Source organism: Buceros rhinoceros, unplaced genomic scaffold, assembly GCF_000710305.1.
Source record: "Buceros rhinoceros silvestris isolate BGI_N320 unplaced genomic scaffold, ASM71030v1 scaffold22731, whole genome shotgun sequence".
NCBI classification, from domain to species: Eukaryota; Metazoa; Chordata; class Aves; order Bucerotiformes; family Bucerotidae; genus Buceros; species Buceros rhinoceros.
In genome coordinates, this window is record NW_010392821.1 from 439 (window position 1) to 15,683 (window position 15,245).

The following is a 15,245-nucleotide window of genomic DNA, read 5'->3' on the forward strand; positions in this document are numbered from 1 at the left end:
GGGCAGCTTTATGGCTGCTGCGGGACGGAGCTCTGCTCGCCTGCCGCTGCGCTGGAGGGCTGCTTTTCTCCTCCGTCCCACAAAGGGCACTTTAGAGAAGAGGGAGGATTGAGGAACAGAACAGTGGTAAAAGATGTGAGAACACATCGTGTTTCAGAAGGGCTAGAAGCTGTGTTCTGCTACCTTTGAAGACTCGCTAATTTCTTTTTTTTTTAACATAGGCTCTTGTGTGCTCTTTATCTGTTGTCCTACTTCTAGGGAGTCTGGGTAAATTTTGCATTTGCCAAAGGGGAATTTAAGTTCATTGAGTCTTCTTGGATACCTGAAGCCTGCGGTTTTGTCAGTGTTACTGGGAACGTGAGGAGGAGGGGTCTTCACCAGCACGGGGCTGGGGTGTCCCACCAGCTGTGTGAGCCAGGTCGCCGCTCTGCGTTGGGGAAGAGGCAAAAAAAGGGTCTGGAATACTTGGGAAAGAAAAGCTGAAGCGTGCGTGTCTGCCTGTGCGTGCTGTGGAAGGGATGGGAGGCTGCCGTTGGGTTTCCCCACGTATATCAGTCTGAAACGGTTCTTGCAAGGGGCTGGATAATCCATGGAACCTCTTAGAGCCACTCTGTCTGCTTGGCAATTTAACAGGAAAGTAACAAAAATGTCATCAGTGGACTGTAGGTTTTGAAAAATAAAAAGAGTTTAAAATCATTGTTTCCTATTGTTAGGATTTCGGTTGCTTTGAGAAGGAAGTCTGGAGGTAGGGGAAAAGTTCCGTTCGCTGCATTTGTGGGGGTTCTTTGCCTTGTTTCTCTTGAGTTTTTGTGGATTTCTTCTGTAAAAAAATACCTTGACAGTTGGTGTGGTGTCGATGGAGTTGTGCTGGCTGGGCATTAAGGGGTTTAACAACCCACTGGTAGACAGGAAAGTGTTAGGTGTAGTTTGGAGCTGTTACAGCGAGGTATGAATCCAGAGGAGTTGCTGCTCCCCCACACTCCTGCATTTAGACTGAAGCTGCTGGTTGCTTTGTTTAGGGTTTTGTGAAGCTCCATCTTTAAAATAGCTGACAGGAATTTCCAGATTTATATTACTGCCTTATGAGTTCTATTGAAGGGTTCATTTTTCCTTATATTTATTGTATTTTGTGCAGCGTATCACATACATTACACTTTCTTACCCAAAGTATTATGGCTGGTTGCGTGAACCTGGGTGGTCAAGTGCTTCTGCTGTTGAGACGAGTCTGCAGCTGCGCTTAAACCACTGGTGGGAACAACAAGGAGCAAGAAAATATATTGAAACAATAAGCTTAATATTAGTCAACATATCTCTATATTTTAACCATCTGGGGTCATAAAGGTTTCCATTGGCTAGAAAGTGCGTTTGGTTGTTTTAGAGCATGCAGTCAGCTGGCTCTAAACGTTCGTTTAGACCCCCTGCAGGTGCTGGTCCTCACAGACTGCTGAATTTATCAGGCCCATCTTTTTTAAAAACAAAAAAAAAAGAGAGACTGTTCTAATTTTGTCTGTTTACTCTTAATTCTCGTGTTGGTGTTGTTACTTTGAGATAACTGGAATTAAAATGCTCTCTTTAAAAGACAGCTCCTTCTGCCGCTGTCTGTGTCGCTCTGTGCTTTATCACTTTGGTGGTTTTCTGTAGCGCTTGAGCTGCTCTCCCAACCGACCGTGCCTTCGCCTGGTTCCTCAGCGGTGAAATCAGAGATGTGTGCAGGCATTTCTTCTCCTTCTCTGAGAAGTAGTTTAGAAGTAAAGCTCCCGTTGCTCGGCTGAAGACCTTGGTGGCGTTTGTGTAGGTACCTGCGCGGCTGATGTTGGTGGTGGCGCAGGTGGACCCTGGAATGAGATCCGTGCTGGAGCCCAGCCCCGTGTACAGAGGGCAGGGCTGCGGGAGCTCGCTCTGCGACTTAACGAGCTCCTCTTCCAGTGCCCTCTAATTAGCTGCAGGTTTTTTTGTTGATTGTTTTTTTAACAGAGCCTTATAAATAAATCAGGAGTTGTGTAGAAAAGGATAAATATTTCATAGTCTGGCCTTTATTTTCTTCCAGCAAGCAGTGGTACCTTGCTATGCTTGTTCAGTTTACATTACGTTTGCTGATTCGGAAGAATCCTTGTTGACTGGATTCCCTGTCAAGAAGGGAACACGTGAAGCTACAAACACTTTTCCATACGTGTGCGCTTTTAAAAAATGACTTAATATTTCAGCATTCTGACTAAACCAAGAGTGGTGTGTTTTTATAACGTCTAAAATTGCGGCACTGGCAGATTCAGCTTACGACAGAGGCTCTACACATCTGAACTCGCACGTTTCTAAGGGGCTGTATTGTCTGAACTGACAACTATTTCCATAGGTGAAACCAAAATCTGGTTAATTATTGAGCTTCAGCCCCTGAGTGGAGAAAACAGCTTTTCTAACCACCAGCAAAGCTCAGTCATGGGTCCCTCTGATTTTCAGTCCGCTCTTTGTCTGCATGATGTTAATATCTGTATGCTGAGACTTTGTTTGAACATGACTGAACTGAAGAGCAGTCATTGGAACAGACCTTGGCTGTGGTGTGGGCTGCACCCGATCCCAGGAAGCCCAGTGCTTGCTTTGAGATGAGGTAGCATGTGTCCATGCAGGGCTTCAAAGAGAGAAACCAAAACTGGTGGTGGTTGAGGATGGTGAGACCTGGTGGAAGGCGTAGGGGTGTGCTGATTCTGGAAGGAAAGTTAGCAAATAGTGGATGGGGTAACAGAAAAAGCTTCAGGATTAAGAAGATTCTGAGTTAGAGGATGAAATGAAGAGTAATATGGGTTGTAACCTGCTGTCTGGAGAGTGGGCAGGTGCCATTTGGATAAATGCACGATTTAAATTCCTTATTTTCTCATAGTACTTCTGTTACAGAGCTTTGTTATATTTATAAACCGGGTCGGAACTTCTTCTAGGGTTTGTAAACTCCCTGCAAGCTATTTATGATGGCCTTTTCTCCTTTCCTTTTAGGCAGCTTCTTTTACATCCATCCTCGTGCTGAGGAGTATTGAATATCTATAAGTGTGTTTCTGTTTCATGGTATTTTGGTGTAATAGCTGCCTGGGACACTGAGTGAGGCTCCCGTTGGGTGAATTACTGCTGACGTGGGTTTCTGAGAGTCGCTTGCAAATGAGACTTTTAAACGAGGTCCTTTCTTGCTGTCTGGCAGCGCAGCACATGCTTCTGTTGGAAAGCGGGGGCTGGCAATCTCCATCGTGATTTCAGCTGAAATTTTAACAGCTCTTCCGCCAGGTGCACTTGGCCCTTGATACATGAATGAATATTTTTTCCAAGGCGCTCTTTTCCCTGTAGTTAGATGTAATTGAGAAAATAAAAACTCCATTGTTTTGTGATACTTAGTGTTTCAAAGAGGACAACAACGCAGAAGTGGTGGGGTTTCATGGATAGTTTATTTCTCTGCAGAAAACTGTTACTAAGCAGTGAGAACTATTGTCTGGTGCAGTTAATGGTCTTGCTGAATCAGATACTTCCAACGGGAGATGCTTATTCATTCTGCGATGCTTGAAGGCCCAGCCTACACTAACAAACTGACCTGTCACCAACCTGCGTGGGCACCGAAACTCTCCTGTGGGTGATGGCGATGAGTCAAAGCCATTTTAATGCTGCTCTGGAGGATAAGAGCTATTTCTTCCTCGCTTTGCAGCCTGTGATGGCGCTGACGGTGCTGGTGGGATGCTTTGGGGGATCTCTGGGAGGGGAAGACGTTTCCCTGCCATGGGGTTGGGTTCTGCAGGAGCTGTGGGAGCAGATGGATGTGCTGACCAGAAGGTGGGAGGCTTTGGGTGGTGGTGTTGAGGTGCGAGTCAGGGTAGCTTTTTCATTCATTTATATTTGCACTAAAATTATAGGCTTTCATGTATCCTTGTTTTCCACCCACAGCTTCATGTTTCCCGTTGCAGGTGGTTTAGGCCCCCCTCAAGGTATGTATGAACTTGACATTTTGAGCACCAAGTTCTTTTCTTTGTTTAGATACATTAAACAACTTAAGATAGCTCTACACTGATGCTCAGAGGCGTGATTACTGATCGAACTAGGTAGTTGTTTTTCCCCTGGCAGTCAGTACTGGTAAGCTGGCCCTCACAGCTCTGTTTATGGAACTTGCTCTGCAGTGTGGCAGAAACAGCGTCACCGGAACGCTGGGTTAAAGACCTCGGAAAACTGCAGCTCCATTTCTCACCTGAATTTGCCTTTAAAATTTTTGTGTTGTTTTGAGTGTGGTGTTTAACCTCTTTATGCTTCATCTACCAGCTGTGTATACCCATATTGTGTGGGTGTTGCAAGACCTGGTAAATATTTACAAAGCACAGCAAGACCCTGGGACAAGAGTCACAACCTGTGTGGAAAGTATTAATACAATAGGGGAGCCTCAGCCTTAAATTACCTTTGTCCTCATTCCTCTTGCAGTGCTGTTTAATGAATGGAAAATACAGAGAGAGCTTGTTGGGAAAGTGGAGAGTTTTCTTGTAAAAAGTCTCAGGGTCTGATTTATGGGTTATTCCTGAGCATGTCATGTCCTTCCTGGAGTGCATTTGTGTGTGATGTTCAGTACGTCTCCTAAGATAACAAAATAGGACATATGAAAATACTGAAACATAACCCACGCGGCTTTATGCAGTGAACTGATACATGCCAACTTCATTTGTCCTATTTTGTTGAAGTTTGGCTTTTACTGACAAATACTGTCGCCGTTCTAAAACATGTAGTGGGGTAATTAACCTCAGACAAGTTATTCAGCCAGATCAGTGGGAAGTTGCGTTGTGAAATGATGAGTTCATTTCCCGAGACTTCCCTTCAACACCTGCCAGTGTGTAAGTTTTCCCCTTTCAAATGGATGATTATCAGCACCAATCAACCCGGTTCATTAAATCTCTGTAATTGGAAATGACCCTTTCAAAAGTCATACAGGAAGAAGCCCCCAGAGAATCTTCAGGATGGTGGGAGGATTTATCAGCTTAGTTACTGGGAAAGCCCCAGAATGCTTTTTCCCTTAGGCTGATCAGTATCTAAACTAAGGGAATTCTGTGGCTGCCTGCAGTGTAGCATATTATTTTATTTTTTAAACAGTCCAGCAAGAGTGAGAGTTTTTTCTTTTCCTTTGGTTTAGTTAAAAAAAAAAGGGGTGTATGTGTGAATAAGGGGAAATAAAATGGAAAAAAAGAAGCTTTAACCCTACCTGGGAGCTCACCTTGTGTAATGTTTTGTTGCAGGGATGATCCCTATGCAGCAGCAAGGCTTTCCGATGGTTCCTGTCATGCAGTCCAACATACCAGGCATGATGGGCATGAACTATGGTTCTCAGATGCCCCCCGGACCCATGACCATGCAGGTGCGTGGCGGCAAAATGTGGGCTGAAACGAGATCCCGCGGTGTGCGTCTGAAAGGTGCCCGTGACTCCATGGTCCTCTCGCAGCTGCAGTGGGGTGAGAGGGTGGAACCCGGCTAGAAGCCGAAGCGGGGCATCGTATTTGGTAGTATTCTCTTGGAAGGTATTTCTGATCGTTTAAAGAATTCTCCCAGTTCCGCTGGGCTGTGGATAGAGAGAGTGGGGGAGTTTGGCATTCATTACTCACTGTTGTGGAGTCGAGAGAAATGAGGGTGTAGTGCAAGGACAGCATCAGTAATATTTAAAGTAACTTGGACGTTAGAGCCCACGCAAAGATGTCAGAATCTGAGCTTTCATTCCACTGTACGTGTTATGACACCAAAGTGTGGTGAGAGGAGCATTGTCCCCGAACAGGGGAGGGAAGAAAAGCACCAGCAAGATGTTGAGAAGCTACCAGATGCCACCCCCTCCAAAGCGTGGTTAGGAATAGTATAGAATTGTTAAGTGACTATCATTCAGGGCTCCCACAACATACCTCTTCTCCCTTTTTAGTTCTGCTTTGTGTTTTTTCTCCTTTTGGTCTGGTTTTATGTACTTGCCACGACGGTGGGGTATTGTGTAGTATTTTAAATGAGACCTTTATAAGCTGATAAGAGGTGACTGTGTACACAATCTGATGGATCCTGACCAATTCACTGAGTGCTTTTATCCCTCTGTAACTCAACTGCTGGAGTTAATAGAGTTAAATTTCCTGAGCGTAGGTGCCAATTCATAAACTTTCTTTTCAAACACCTTGTTCTAAGGAGCAAGGACTCTCTTGACTGTGCTCTGTTTTCTCATGTGACTGGTTTCCCATTTGTCCTACTTCCTGTGTTTCACTCTTATTCTTTCTCTCACTTAAAGTAACTTTAACTGTGCTGTTGCTAATTGAGGAACAAGAATGAAATACAAGTGGCCAATGTTATGTTTTCTCTCTTTTAATCTTTTCTATTTGGCGCTGTATGTGCTCGTACCAATTTGCACTTTGCTGAAATGGAATGTCTTGGCAAGGCTTTGTAGCCCAGTTGCTGTGTGACAAATTGCATTTATTGGAGCTTGCCGTCTCCTTACACCCCCTTCCCACCCCCACCTGGAATTTATTAGATTAATTTTAAAAAATTTATAGTAGGAAATACGTAATACGTAATAAATAACTTAATAATAACGTAATAATTACGTAATAAATAACGTAATAAATGACTTTTGTTCTCATCCTGTGTGTTCTGATACCAAATACAAAATGAATGGTAAGAGAAGTACATATGTTCTGTCCCCTTCTGTATCAAGTAAGCTGTAACCATCGCAGGGTGTATTTCTCAGGAAGCATTCCTGATACAGAGGCACTTTATTCAGACAAGTCTCCTCTTGGCTGTTGTTGTACACTATCTACTTCCCTTGGACCCCTGGATAAGCTGTGTTTGAGTGTGGTCCTCCAGCAGGGAACGTGAACGTATTACACAATCACGCAGAGTAGGAAACAAAACCCCCAAGAAAACCTGAAGTGTGGTACTGAACCGTGTGTGGCATGTGGGGTGTGGAAAACTTCCTGCTCTTGAGGTGGGCTGTATGGATTCGAAGTCTCGATTTTTGCGTTTGACCAGAAGACATCCTGTCTCCTAAAAGCCTTTGCTGCGGGTTCTGAGAGGGAAGAGTGCCATCTGCTGAGCACTGCTTTGTACTGGACCAGCTCGCTGTGCTCGGGCACTGCCCGTCCCGCTGTGCTGAACGCTCTGGGCTGGATGAGCTCTGCCTGGTCTGCGGTTAGGCCAGGTGGAATTGCCATGGTTTGGCTTTTTCTCTGATAAAACTCCAAACCTGAAGTTGTGCTACTTCTGTTCTAGGGTGGGATGCCCTTGGGGCCCATGCCAGCGACTGGAATGCCGTACATGGGGCAGGCGTCTTTCCTGGGCATGCGTCCAGCAGCCCCGCAGTACACCCCGGACATGCAGAAGCAGTTTGCAGAGGAACAACAGTAAGTGACACTTTACTGGCTCTTGAGAAATTCCTCTTTTCTGAGATGTAGTCTGGAGGGGTTGGTCCACACCGTAAAAAAATGTGGATAGTTTCTCTAGAGAAGTGGTCTGCTTAGGGCTGTGGAGTGTTCTTGTGATGATTCCATTGCATTTGAAAGCCAGCTATGAAGTCAGCTGTCTTACAGCTCTGAGAAGTAGAAAGGTCTGCACCAAGCCATCCTAATTTGAGACGAAGGGAATGGGAAAATCAAGCAGAAGCTTGCTGTGGAAATTGTAATGAAAAATTGTTTTTAGATTTTTTTTTTAATCGTTTTGCTTCAGGAAGAGGTTTGAGCACCAGCAGAAATTCTTAGAAGAGGAAAGAAAAAGGCGCCAGTTTGAAGAGCAGAAACAAAAGCTGAGACTCCTAAGCAGTGTGAAACCTAAGGTATGTCCTAAATAATAATAAGTGGGGTGGTTTTTCTTCAGGTTTTTTTAATGGCTTTTAATGGAATGGTTTCATTCGACAAGGAAGTAAGTGGAGAACTGACAGGAGACATCAAATCACGTCTTGGAAAGCATCTGGAATAGTCAGTCCTCTACACGCTCTTGGTTTGAAGTAAACAAAGTCTGGTGTTGAAAATGAAATCAGCTTTTGGAAAAAAAAACAACCTGGTGTGTAGTGTTTGGGAACAGACCGAGTTTCTAGAGTAGAGAATCTTGAGGTGCTTGTTTGTTAATGTTGTCCAAAGTTTTAGTCGCCTGCAGTGAGCTCGAAGGCTCCTACCTGCAAGAACACAAACAGCTGAGTAAGGTTTGTATGTTGTTCTTGTGTGTAAAGCTACATCTAAAGACTGAGAAATGCTGTTATGGTGTAATCTGCAGAATAAATGCTTTTTAAATGTGGGATTTCTTGTTGATGTGCTTCGGGAAGGCACTACTGGAGGAAGGGGTTCAGTCTAGCAGCAGGCATTGCTAGTTTGTGTACTGAAGAAGTGTGGGCGTTGTTGAAAACCGAGCTGTTCTGTGAATGTTTCAAAATGTGTTCTGTGGTGTTTCAGACAGGTGAAAAAAGCAGGGATGATGCTCTGGAAGCCATTAAAGGAAATTTAGATGGTTTTTCTAGAGATGCTAAAATGCACCCAACACCAGCATCGCATCCCAAAAAGCCAGGTTTGTCTTTTTTTTTCTCATCTTCCAACTGAAAATAAAACTCTTAATGTTTGAAATCCTCAGCAGGGGGAGCTAATTCCCAGAAGTATTTTTATTCGGTGGTACAAAGCGAGCGGATGAACGGTTTTGTAGAATAAACTGTCATTCTAGCAACTGTTTGCTTGGTCAGGTCGTGAGGGTGAAATATTAGGTAGCAGCTTTTATTCGAAGACTTGAAATCTTTAAAAGAAAGCTTAACGAGCTGCACTTAATGTGAAATGTGATGGAAATTGATAATGCGTTTGTTCTTTGCTAGTCAAAGCATTAATTAATGTTCTGCAGAGTGCTTTTGAAGCCAGAAGGTGCTATACAAGTGCTAAGAATGATCCAAACGTTGTTTAATGACTTCAGTGTGCTGTGACAGCTCACGTGTGCACCATTGCCTGGGCACGGTCAAACCGGAGCCGCCTGCGGTCTCTTCTCAGTAACCACTACATTTGTAATAATTACTACGGAAGATTTCCTAAGGGTTGTAGTGTAGCTTGTTCTGTGTCTAGCCTGAAACAAAGCTTACCTAGACAAGCTTTTTTTTCCTATATAAAATCTTTATCTCTTTGATAATGTTGCAGTTACAGGTGGTTTCTGACACTTTCATGGTCTGGAAATTTGCCCAGTCTATGTCAGTTCTGTTAAAATGGTAACTACAGAAGGGGTCAAGCAGAAAATTGTCTAAATGAGTAGACTTTTCTTTTGTCTCTTATGATATATTATTGAGTTTCTGCGGGTAACACATTCCTTTGAGGCAGAATGTCCCCCTGTGCAGACCCCTGTTCTGTCCGGTTTGAAATATTGCTTCTTGATGCGTTTTGACCCAGTCTGTTCAAAACAAGTACAATACTTTCTTAGCCAGTGTTGAGAACCAAATTTCAAAGTGTTTACAACATCAAAATCTGGGAGAGAAGATGCGTGGTTGGAAGTGGCTGTTCAGTTTTACCTTACGTGTTTGTTACGCAGATAATACCAGCTCTTCACATCCCCTCCACCACTGCTTCCCCTTGCCCGTTTGCTTATGTTTACCTCATATTTGCTTCTCTTCCTGCCTCTCCACCCGTGAACCTTTCCTCATCACTTTGCATTGTGTGTTCATTCCATTTTACAGATCATCCCACATCATCCCATTCTGCTGTATCTGTCTCCCACTCTGCTTTTGTCGATGATGAAGAATTTAGTGACTTTGTACAAGGGCCTGTTGAAACCCCCAAAGCGGTGCCTCAGCCCAGCGCTCAGCCTTTTCAGCCTTTCCATTCTGGTGCTGAGGCTGGGCAGCTGCTTTCAGGACAGACTGTGGTCCAAACCCTCCCTCCAGCCCAGCCTCCAGGGTTACCCATCCTGCATGCTACAACTGGGCAGGTTCCTTATTTTCCTACCTCTGCATCTTCACCCAGTATCCATAAAACAGGTAACTCTAAAGTATCTTTTTTTTCCTGTCACCTTCTGTCATAGAGCTACACAGAGTTTTTACTTATTTTGTTGGGGTTTTTTTCAGTCTGGCTGAAAGAAGTAATTTATAGGCAGTTAAGGAGAAACCTGCTGATCCATGGGAGAAAATTATTTCAATCCCCTCCTCCCTTCCCTTAGAACTGTTCTCTGAAAGCAAGTCACACGTGGATCCAAAGATTGCTAAACCTAAGGCTGACCTTAGGTGATTCAAGTCTCGTGCACTAACATCTTCCCAAGTTGAAAAAGACACGGCTGAGAATGTGGTATAAAAAATAACTGTTATGCTGATGTGGAGCACTTGCGTGCTTCCTCTCTTGGATGCTAAAGGGGTGCTGGTGAGATTAACGTGAAGAATCTTGCAGGTGTAAGTAGGTATTGGACATTGCTGCTGCTGCTGCTGCCTAGATGATTATGCAATGGTAATCCCAATACAGAACAAAGTTCCCTCTAGTCCTTCTCCTGCTTGTTGCTGTTTGTTGAATTTGTTTTGTGGGTGCGGTAAGTAAAGGGCAGAATCAGGGTATAAAAGTGTTTGAAGAGGGTGGTGCTATCAGTCTGAGCTGGGACAGATATTCTTCTTGGTAACTCCTCAGTGTACCAATAGTACTTTTCCTCTGAAAGTGTGGAATTGCAATCTGGGTGGTTAATAACAACGTATAAATAATTCCTCCTGCTGTTTATTCAGGCTCTTCCTTGGAGGAGAAAGTCTTAGATAATGGCTCAAATGAATCTGAACAAGAGCAAACCAAACTTAAAACATCCGAAGTTGGGCACAAAGCCTCAGCTGCAAGCCAAGTTCATCCCAGTCTAACCATCAGTGACTGGGATGTTGTAGGTGGACATGAAAGTGGTACCACTGCTGCAGAGGTGCACAAGGCTTCAGAACAAAACATAGCAGTTGAAGAGTGTGGTGAGCAAACGAAACATTTGACGGAATTTAAATATAATAAGGTGCTGCTTGAACACTAACACTCTGTACACTAATTCTAAGGCCAATCCTGCATAATTTTGCTCTGAACGCCTGCTTGAATGTCAGTGCCTCCTGCTCCTTGCTGAAAGTATAACAACTGTGATTTTGCTCTGAACTTTTGCCACGTGAGTTTACTGCTGTGATAACTTTTAACATGTTTGTTTAATCAGGTCTGCTGATTTAAAACACTCTGTCCTCTTTCTTGGGGGAAAAAAAAAAGCTGTGCTCTCAAGATTTTTTTTTTTTAAATTTAAGGAAACTTTTTACTAAGTTGGTCAATGTCATGGTGGGTTTTCATATTTTAACTTTTAGGGGATAAAATCTTGTTAGGTTAAAACTCTTAGCTGGTCAGTACTCGTTTCCCGGACAATTTGCCACTAGTGTTATGTCTAAAACTATCTGTGCTTTAGGAATCAAAATCTCAAAAGCTGGACTAGATGAAAACTTTAAGCAAACTCTAGTTCCAATCTGGATTTTGTTAAAGCTGACCGTTTTGTCTCTTGGGTGGGGTTTATTCCAGTCAAAATTGATGCAAGGTCATTAGTGGACCTCGATTAGTGCTCTGATGTTGTACTCAAGGGTTACATGAAACGGGGGCTCCACTGTAGTCAAGGATAATAAAATACCTGTAGGCCTTCGAGTAATCTCACTGTGCTGGGGGTGAGGGGAGATGGAGAAGGGGGAGAAAGCTTCTAGTCTGTAGATAATTGAACTGGGCACTTTCTCAAGCAGTCCTTTCTTTCCTAGAAGTACCATAACGTTTTTTTAATAAACTCACATGGTCCTCTCTTCAATCATTGGATATGTTGCTTTCAAGTGTTTTCTTATCCAATATATTTAACAAAAAACATTGCTGGATGAAATTAAATGGTCCAGTGGACATTTTTAATAAGTGGAGGGGCTTTGTAATACACAGTCACTTGCTAAAATTGACTTACCTTTAAAGAATATACAGCATGAAATAGCTGTTCATTTATTCATAGCTCAGTCAACTGCATTGTTCATTTTGTACAAATCCAACACAATCTGATGTCTGACTTGAAAAAAGAAGGGGGGGAAGCTGCTCTTGTTTAAGAGTGTGAGACAGAGCAAGTTTAAACACAGTCTGCAGGGGAAGGTGGTGTTGGAAGCAGTTATGTAGAGCACAGTAGTTAAGAATAGTTCCAAATGTTGTTATGGGTGCTTTGAAGGATGAGCCAAAATACTTTGTGACAGCTGAAGTTTCGTGGTTAAGTGATGGATGATGCTGGGAAATGGCAGACCCTTAGTCACCTGGATAGTGTCACAGTTTTGAGTAAGATTCTCCCGTCTACCACGGGATGGCTGAGAGCTCCTTTTCCTTTCTCGTATTATTTGATGTTTAAGGGGCTGAATTTTATTGGAGAGATTCAAGGGTGAGAAGCAAGAATCAGTAGGATGCAGAAGCATATGGAAGGGTGGTTAAAGCTGAAGAACAATGAAACTGGAGGAAGTAGCAACTCTGTTTTACTTGGATAGTGAAATGGAAGGAATTGCTTATGTTAAAATGTGCTTGGAGTTGCGGGATGATTAGAAATTAGGCTGCAGTCAGGAGGGAATCCATGTGGAAGATGAGGAGATGCAAGGACACAGGGAAAGACAATGAAATCTGAAATGATTCTGATTTTTGATAGAGCTCCATCCAAGACAAGCATAAAATCTGCTTAGAGGGAGCTGGATAGGAAGTGAAACCATGAGACCAAGGGGAAGAGTCCCCACAGAGGAGAAGGAAATAACCAATTTGCAGGGAGTAAAGTGTGACAGATGATGTGGTGAAAGCCTGTAGTGGTGGAGGCAGCTGTGGTGTCTTCTGGAGTGGAAGTTGAGGAGCAACGGGGTGATGGATACATTTTTGTGAACGTGGGATAAGATTTGTGGATTTCCCCGATAAGGATGTTCTGGTGGAACAGGTATGGTAGGTATGAATTTATTTATTTCACAAGTAGCCCTAATAGCATATACTTGAGGGCAAGTCTAAATTTAATGTGGCACAGAACTGCTGCTGCGAAATTTCAAGGGACAATGAGACTTGAGCTTCTGTAGAAGTAGAAATTAGGAGAGAGGCAAATGAGGAGCTGCTTATTGCGTTACTTGTATAACCATATTCTTCCTGTTGCTGCCAAATCATTCTAGTTATGATGTTGAACTACGTATTCCTGCAGTAGCTGTTTGTCCTCTGAGCACAGTGATTCCTATCTGAGATCTTTGCCTGAAATGCTAAATGATACCGACCACCTCCATCTAGTCTTGAGGAAAGACCTTTGCAGTCGGAATCTGTATATCCTAACACGACTGTCTGTCTTTTCCTTGCCGAACGGAATACATGTAGGAGTTGGAGTGTTCCCTTCGCAGGACCCGATTCAGCAAATGCTGCCTCCTTGGATTTACAACGACAGCCTGGTCCCAGGTAAACAAGGAAGCGGGCAATGGAAGGTGTGGACGTGGTGCGCTTACGCTGCTACTTGCTGTTCAACGCGTTATTCTTCAGTCATCCCAGGAATCCTCTGTTTGGATACGTTCTGTAGGCATGGTGGCTTTGTCTGCATGTGAAGTAGTGGGGGGTTTATTCAAGCATGTTAAATGTTTAATCTAGAATTTGTTAGGATGGCAGATTATCGCACTGCTCATAATGCTGCTTTCGTGGGTAGTTTGGCTTTTGGCCTGTCTTGTAATTAAGCAGGCTCATTTCTTAAGGTTATTTATCTTATATGTGCAAATAACGTAGTGAATAGAAAATGAAACGCTGTAGTAAATATTGATTACACTGAGGTTTAAGTACATAAAGCTGTTATAACTACTTTTTATATGGATTATCCTGCAATTTCATTAAAGAAGCATGTTTTGAAATGGAGCACTATTTTATATAAAATATTTATTTGCTTGGTTAAACTCATCTGTAAAGACCATCCAATAGTGAATTTTGATGAAATATGATGATACGATGCAATGCCAGAATGCTGTTGCCTTACCTTACACTTCAAGTGTTACTAATTCAGTATAATGTTGAGTTTGAGACAAAATGGAAAGGCAATCTTAAACTGACCTAAAACAGCAGTGGTCACTGTCTAATACGGACTTCCTTTTACCAGAGTTGTATAAGAAAATTTTAGAAACCACTTTGACTCCTGCTGGAATAGATACAGCTAAACTCTACCCCATACTGATGTCTTCTGGATTGCCCAGAGAGACCCTTGGACAGATCTGGGCTCTAGCCAACCGCACCACCCCTGGGAAGCTCACGAAGGAAGAGCTCTACGCTGTCCTGGCTATGATCGCCGTCACCCAGGTACGACTGACACTCTGGAGATTACTGCAAAGGGCACTTGACTGAGCTGCTGTAGGCTGTGTGTTGCCACAAGCGGTGGTGTCCCACGCCTGTGGAAAAATGCTACCCGTGTTGAAGTGCAGGAGGGAGAGTCCCCCAGTAAGTTCAGCGGGATTATAATTCCATCCCCTGCATTTACATTTCAGTTACTCCTTTCTTTAACGTCAGCTGAGGGTGGTTCTTAGCACACCTACCAAACACAGGCATGTGGATTTCTAGTGGAAAATACTGGCTGTTTTTCTTCTGTTTTCCTCAAACTCTGAGGTTCCTGCAGCCCTTGGTCTGTCAGTAGCTAGACTGGATGCTTTTCTCCTGAACCAGTGGCATGTTCGTTTTAGGCTTCCATTCTTTATCAGTGCAGTGTCGTCTCTTGCCAGTTTGTTTCTAAATACCAGCCTCATTTGAAAACTAAGGAAGAGTATCTTGAGCAACGAAGCTGAAGTACCTTGTGGGAGCTCCTTCTCCAGCACAGCTTTGCTGGCCAGTGCTTACTGGGCTGGCTTAGTGAAAGCTGAACAAGACCACTGTCAAACGCCTGTGCCCACCCCAGCAGACATCATCATCCTCTGGTACCTCCAGCAGTCGAATAGGGTTCCCTTAGGCTCCGGGTAATGTGTTTTGCTGTGGAAAGTTTGCTTGAAGCTTGACCAGTACCCTGCTTTCAGTAACACAAGCTAGAAACTGGAATGGGGGATGCAGTGTGTGTTTTTGTTGATGTGTGCGCGTCTATTTATGGTTGTCTTTGCAGAGAGGAATACCCGCAGTGAGTCCTGATGTGTTAAACCAGTTTCCAGCTGCCCCTGTTCCTACTTTAAGTGGATTTCCGATGCCGCTGCCCGCCACGGTGAGCCAGCAGCCTCTGATGCCCGCCACACCACCGGTCTCCATGCCTCTCAGCATCGGGCCCGGCGTGATGGGAATGAGCATCCAGGC

The 15,245-nt window shown here is 43.7% G+C and overlaps 1 protein-coding gene across 1 annotated transcript in view; it reads left to right on the forward strand.

Annotated features, from left to right (window-relative positions):
* The first annotated feature begins 3,916 nt into the window (after positions 1 to 3,916).
* Positions 3,917 to 15,245, forward strand: part of SYNRG (synergin, gamma) — a 34,438-nt gene continuing 23,109 nt past the window's right edge. Inside the window, exons 1-9 of the mRNA XM_010144653.1 lie at positions 3,917 to 3,953; positions 5,241 to 5,359; positions 7,237 to 7,367; positions 7,690 to 7,795; positions 8,409 to 8,520; positions 10,685 to 10,909; positions 13,317 to 13,394; positions 14,077 to 14,273; positions 15,061 to 15,220. Coding sequence (XP_010142955.1) covers positions 3,917 to 3,953; positions 5,241 to 5,359; positions 7,237 to 7,367; positions 7,690 to 7,795; positions 8,409 to 8,520; positions 10,685 to 10,909; positions 13,317 to 13,394; positions 14,077 to 14,273; positions 15,061 to 15,220 — 1,165 coding nt within the window. The remainder of the gene's footprint in view (positions 3,954 to 5,240; positions 5,360 to 7,236; positions 7,368 to 7,689; positions 7,796 to 8,408; positions 8,521 to 10,684; positions 10,910 to 13,316; positions 13,395 to 14,076; positions 14,274 to 15,060; positions 15,221 to 15,245) is intronic.